Raw genomic sequence first — 6,000 nt, 5'->3', positions numbered from 1 at the left:
ACAGGCACAGTGTATGTGTTATTACTCAGCACATATGAACGATATAATAAAAAATAATGAAATAAGGGTAGACAAAGTGTAAAAAACGTTGAATGAAAGAACGAAAAAGAAAAAACAAAAGCAATTCAATGAAAAATAAAACCGAAAGAAATTAGAAAAGGGTGAAGCAAAGTGTGTGGAAAAGTTATAGAGTAAAATAATTATAATTAAGAGATTATTTTTTGGTTTGTGTGCGGATTTTTTTTCTCTTAAATATTCGTCCATGTGGCTGTGTTGGTGAGGGTGCAGATCATCTAAACTGTGACGTCCTGGCTTCAAACCAAGGAATAGGGACTTTACTCACTCTTGATATAATGTAAATGTATGGAGAGTGGAACTGTTTGCTTGACCAACTTTTCTGCAGCACCACTTATTGCTCCTTGGTCGCGCTCCTGTCTTTCGCACTGAGCGGGGACATTTGCACTTCGAAGGTTTTGTCAAACGCAGTATAGTCCACGCGAAATGCCCCTTTCTCCAAGGACATGCACGATTCGAATCGGTGACCCCACAGGATCTCATCTTCTGTGTACGATGTTCTGGCCTGACATGTCATACCTGCAACACAGCAAAGGGCCAGAGGATGTGTAAAACTTCACAAACATTGCACTCATGTTGGAAGTATTCAGAATTTCCTCCTTGAAGTATTTATTTTTCCATGAATGCTGTGTTATCGTGACTAGTCGGCAGTGGTGGAGGGAGTTCCACAAATTCAACTTCAAGTAGAAGTACTGCTACTGTAAAAATCTACTGCAGTAAAATTCAAAAGTGTCTCATTTCAAATGTCCTGGCAGTAAAAGTGATTGAGCTCCTTTTTCCAAATAGTAACTGTGTTAGCTGGGATCTTTTCCATGCAGTTATAAAAGGAGGAGAGAACACGTTGCACACTACATGCATTTAAAGGGACATTACGCTAAACTGAAGTGAGGACTGTGTAGACATTGTCACGGTCTCATCATCAGGCCAACTCACTGATATTTTTCCCCTTTCTCCCCACAATTATTCTGCAGTTCTTGCAAACTGAGTCTAAATAGTGATTACAGTAACATGAGTAAACTAATTCCACCTCTGAATGGAATCTGAATAATTTCGTCTGAATGAATGTGTAAAAGCTTGCCCTACAAACCTGAAGCCTCCACAATTCCTTCCAAGATGACAATGATCTCAAACGTCTCCCTCTTCAGACTCCCAGCCCCCACCTCCCAAAAGGGGCTGCTGTCACTGATGAGATGAGTGATGGTCTGGGGCTCCACTAACAGCAGCCTGTCTCCTCCAGTGTCGTAGCCCAGATTGATCTCCGACTGTTCCAGAGGGATGAACTCGCCCTCCTTGGTCTGCCTGGACTTGATCAGCTTGGCCCGGACCTTGGCGTCAACCATGTGGCTCTCCCTCAGATCGCCAATGCGGAAGAGCATGCAGAGCTTCTCATCGCGCTCACATATGACACAGTGCTTGCTGAAGATCAGCGTCTGAGCTCGCTTCTGTGGCCGGGAGATCTTGACGAACATGCAGCCCACCATGAGGGCATCAATAATGGAGCCCAAGATAGATTGGGCCATTAGGAGCACCACACCCTCTGGGCAGTTGGCGGTCACCATCCTGGAACCATAGCCAATAGTTCTTTGGCTCTCTACTGACAGTAAAAGGGCCGACAGGAAAGTGTCCACATTCTCAAAGCATGGCTGCCACTGTTGGTCGCCGACATGAGCCACGTCATCACGCAGCCAGGCGTCCAGGAAGTAGATCTCAGCGAAGGCCACCCATGTGAGAATGTAGCACATGGTGAAAACAAAGAGGAACCAACGGTACTTGAGGTCGACCAGTGTCGTGAAAATGTCTGAAATAAAGCGGCTCTTGTCCTCAATGGGGCCCAGATTGACCCTACACTTGCCGTCCTTGGTTACGTAACGCTGACGCTGGTTACTGGTGGGGCCGTGTAAGAGGCGCTCGTCGCCCAGCAACTTACAGTGCTTCTTGTGGGTCTTGTCACCACACAGTTTCTTTTTAGCATGGATGGGAATGTTGCCGCCAATGGCACTGTTTGTACACCATTTGGAGCTGAAACGCTTAAGGTGCCGGCCGCGGTGCAGGCGGTTAGGCTTCGGGATCTCTTCTATTGTTTCAAGGAAAGGTGTTTGCAGGGTGCAGTGGCTGGGGGTCTCCTCCCTGCTCAGAGTCTGAGAGGATTGGCTGCTGGAGCTCTGGGTCTCCCAGGATGTTGGAGGAGGGGGGCATTTATCGAAGCTGCTGCCATTCAAGCTGGGGAGGACGGAGACTCTTGTGGTTAACCTGGCAGTGACGGTGGATTTAGCTTCAGCCTGAAATGAGGCAGGAACAGGAAATAAAAACCCAGAAGTAGGGAATGCCATGATGTTGACTTGCATGGCATTAATATCACTTGGGCAGCACTGAACCTGAGACGGTTTGGTAAGTCTGCCTCTCACTTTGAAAACCTCTGCCCTGGGGTGTAACTCATTGAAGGAGAGCACGGTTAGGGACACGTGCACATGTATGAACATCAAATGTTACTGGAAAAAATATGTCTACATTATTTAAGATATTAAGAGTATAAGCAGTTCCCTCAAAAGCAGTATTTCCTCAAAGAAAGAAAAAAGTCTACGGATTGGGTGACAAGTTCAATAACACAGCCTGTGCTAGAAAATATTGAGTGGGAGGGGAGGATCATCAAGATTAATCTTTTTTTTTCTTTGCATCTCTATTTTATTTGATAGTGACAGTATAGAGAGAGAGGGGAGAGAGAGGGAATGGCATGCAGTAAAGGGATTCAAACACAGGCCACTGCAATAAGAACTTAGTGCTGATATGTGGTAGGTGCTCTACCCATATGTCCTGTCTCTAAAAAGACAGGACATATGGGATATTTAGTGATAAGCAGTTATTATTTTTCTTTCAATAGTTCAAAATCTTGCAAAGGATTTCTTCTTCAGTACTGAAAACCTGCAGAAGGCTCTGCCCAAAATGTTGGTTAAGAAAAACCCAAGTGAAGGAGCTGGAGTGGCAAAAGGCAAATTCACTTCAAACGGGCAGGAGGTCTGTGGCGTAATGAAAAGTGGCTCGTGGGGTGCAAAACATGACAAAGTTTGAAAAGCCCTGCTCTCCTGCTGCAGTTCAAGCTCAGTCACTGTGTACAGTACAAGCTCCATTCCAATTTGAAAACGTACAGCACACAGATCATCCACACACAAGATGACATGCATCTTTAATGACTATAAAATACATGAAAGTTTAAGGAGCCTCGTTCACTCCTGCATTTTTAACACGGCCAACACGGTATACACTACAAACTTCATGACGTCATCTTCCTCTTCTAATTTTTCTTTTTGTTCTTCCTCTGATTCCATTTCGGCCAGCTTTGCTATGACCCACAGAAATGCTGACACGACTACATTTTATTTTACATTTTATTTCACTCATATATGTTTTTGTGTAGTCTGACTGTATCATGTAAAAAATCTCTTCAGGGAATGATTAGCCATCCCTGGAGAAGGCCTTGACCCATCTCAGATAATGCGCCTTCCTGCCAGTTTATACTTCCATGGTTGTTCATGATGACATTATATTACATTATAAATATACTGATGTACTGTTTATAATACTAATCCCTTAAAAGTGTTGCATATTTTTCCCACCACAGGTAGCCAGTGCCACAGACCTGGAGCTGAGTAGAGCCGTGATATTTTCTAATAGCTTGCAGTAATTATGCATGCTGGTGCCTCACAAGTGGTGTTGTCTCATCGCCTTAACAATCTGCTCTGAGCCAGTTACCATGGTGACCAATTCCACTATAAAAAGTTGGCTCACTAGCCCACAAAGTGAGGCTCCATCAGACAGGCCTCATGTTTGGTCCTGGCTGTGATGTTTCACTGTCACACAAGGAAATGATGGCAGGGAAATGCACTTAATGTAAGTAAGCTAATGCATAACCTGACAGCCTCCTGGGAGAATCAGTGAATGCTTGTGTTTTGAGGTAAGATAAAAAAAAAACAAACAAAAAAAAAATCATGAGTGTCCTGGATTCAAATCCAAGCCCAGGCCATGTGCTGCATGTCATCCCCTCTCTGTACTCTGCCTGTCCTGTCCCTCTCTACTGTGACTATCAAATAAAGCAGAAATAACACACACACACACACACACACACACAAAAAAATCTAAAAAACAAACAAACATGAACTTATGATGTCATAATAAACAACCAGTCTAAGTCAACTGAGGTTACTTGTGGTTGGAAGGGAACATACATACTTCATAGATCTGTGGTGACTGGGTACTTTCATTCTTTGCCATCTCATAAAAGAGTTGTTTGACTCTTTGAAAAGCCAGCGTTAGGAATACAATCCCAAAAAACTTTAAATGACTATTGTTCTGCTGGCTTATTTATACTTTATTGTGTCAGGAAATTCAAACATTACATCCAGATCTTATCATTTTGTGCATATTTCATGTATACTTTTTTGTTCTTATTGGACAAAACATCGACTTTTTTGTGTGTGCATTTGTGCTTTTATACCCTTCACCGACACATAAAAAAAAAAAATAATAATAACAATAATAATAATAATAATAATAAAATAAAGTAAAAATAACTGCAAATCCATCTCCTTCTTCATGTACTCACATACAAACAATTATGACTACAATAATAATAATAATAATAATAATACTATTAATAGTGCAGTAAAAAATAAAATAAAGTTATTAATAATAACAACAATTAAAAAACAACAACAGTTAGATTAAATAAAATTAGATCATGTTTGGTTTTGTTTTTTGTTTTGTCAGATAATAGTCTCCAAATGTGGTCCTTCTCACAGTTCATCGTAAAGGAAACAGTTTACATTTGTTTAAAATAAAGAAAGCCCATCTTTTTTCCAATAACTTGTGTCCCTTGTGTTCTGCTGGCTTAAAGAGACAGTTCACTCATTTTAAAAAAATGTGATCTTTGATATTATTTCACTCTCTCCTAGCTGTTATATTCCTGTGGTGTAGTGGTGCAAGCTTCCTAAAGCGGTTCACCATAAGATACTGCTGGACAGGCTGGAGAAGTGGGCAGGACTTTGTGCTGCTGTGCTATGTGAACAAAAATCACACGTGGAGTTCCTCAAGGGTCCATACTTGGGCCTCTTTTATTCACCATCCACACACTCCCCTTTGCTCACATTATGGAATATTCTTGTTTAGTTTCTGCTTTTATAGTTTTTAAACTTTGCTTTGCTTTTTTCCCCTTGTTTTAAAATGTTTGTTTTTATTGATTTTAAAGTTTTAATATTTTCTGTGTTTTATATCTCTTTATGTATTTCTATGCCTCTGTAAAGCACTTGAATTGTGAATGAATAGTGCTGTACACATAAACAGTGTCTTGTGGCGCCTTGCCTCACCTCTTATCATTACTAAGTGCTGGATAATGGCTGCAAGTGCTAGCTGTTAGTCTCCTGCCATTGAGGTGGCTAAGAGCCTAAATACATTCCAATTCATAATTAAAGTTTAATTATAATACAATATAATTAAACTAATAAAAAATGTAACCCCCCCCCCCCCCACCCAGATAAGCGGCTTTCAGCAAAACCCTCGACTGTATGAACAGAAGTGATTCCTTTCAAAGACAGACATGTTCACCTGGTTGGTGTGAGGAGGGCGCTGCAGGGCGTCTAGCTGTGGTCGGGGCAGGTACGCCAGAAGATGCTTGGCAGTAAGAGTCTGTGTGGGGGGGATGGAGTTCCTGCGAGGGTCGCCCCTGAGGGGGCTTCTGTTAGACCGAGCGTCTTGCAGCATCACTCGGCTGCACATTGTGTAGGTGGTTTTTTAGATGCAAGTTCTTTAGAGGTCGATTACTCCTCAAGTTTTGATCCTGTTTCAGCAAAGAAATTACATTTGAGTCATTTTTGAGGACAAATGCAAAGGATACAGGCAACTCCATCTCTTCCATCAGTGTGGACTCTACACTGA

General features: G+C 41.9%; 1 protein-coding gene across 1 annotated transcript; it reads right to left on the bottom strand.

Annotated features, from left to right (window-relative positions):
* Positions 1 to 409: 409 nt before the first annotated feature.
* On the bottom strand, positions 410 to 5,841 carry LOC115371020 (G protein-activated inward rectifier potassium channel 3-like). Its single transcript, XM_030068136.1, has 3 exons — positions 5,671 to 5,841; positions 1,163 to 2,354; positions 410 to 594 (listed from the first exon to the last, which is right to left on the bottom strand). Exons 1-3 carry the CDS (start codon positions 5,839 to 5,841, stop codon positions 410 to 412), a joined length of 1,548 nt encoding a protein of 515 aa, XP_029923996.1.
* Between the last annotated feature and the right edge of the window lie 159 nt (positions 5,842 to 6,000).

Source organism: Myripristis murdjan, chromosome 14 (assembly GCF_902150065.1).
Source record: "Myripristis murdjan chromosome 14, fMyrMur1.1, whole genome shotgun sequence".
NCBI classification, from domain to species: domain Eukaryota; kingdom Metazoa; phylum Chordata; class Actinopteri; order Holocentriformes; family Holocentridae; genus Myripristis; species Myripristis murdjan.
Note: the sequence above shows the minus strand (reverse complement) of the source record. Positions and strands in the feature narration are given on the sequence as shown.

What these genes read in the sequence shown, in the direction of transcription:
- LOC115371020 (XM_030068136.1), bottom strand. Translation starts at nt 5,841, where the DNA reads ATGTGCAGCCGAGTGATGCTGCAAGACGCTCGGTCTAACAGAAGCCCC. An exon ending in GCCCTCCTCACACCAACCAG is followed by an intron (nt 2,355 to 5,670) that starts GTGAACATGTCT and finishes GCCTCATTTCAG; the next exon opens with GCTGAAGCTAAATCCACCGT. An exon ending in AGGAATTGTGGAGGCTTCAG is followed by an intron (nt 595 to 1,162) that starts GTTTGTAGGGCA and finishes GCTGTGTTGCAG; the next exon opens with GTATGACATGTCAGGCCAGA.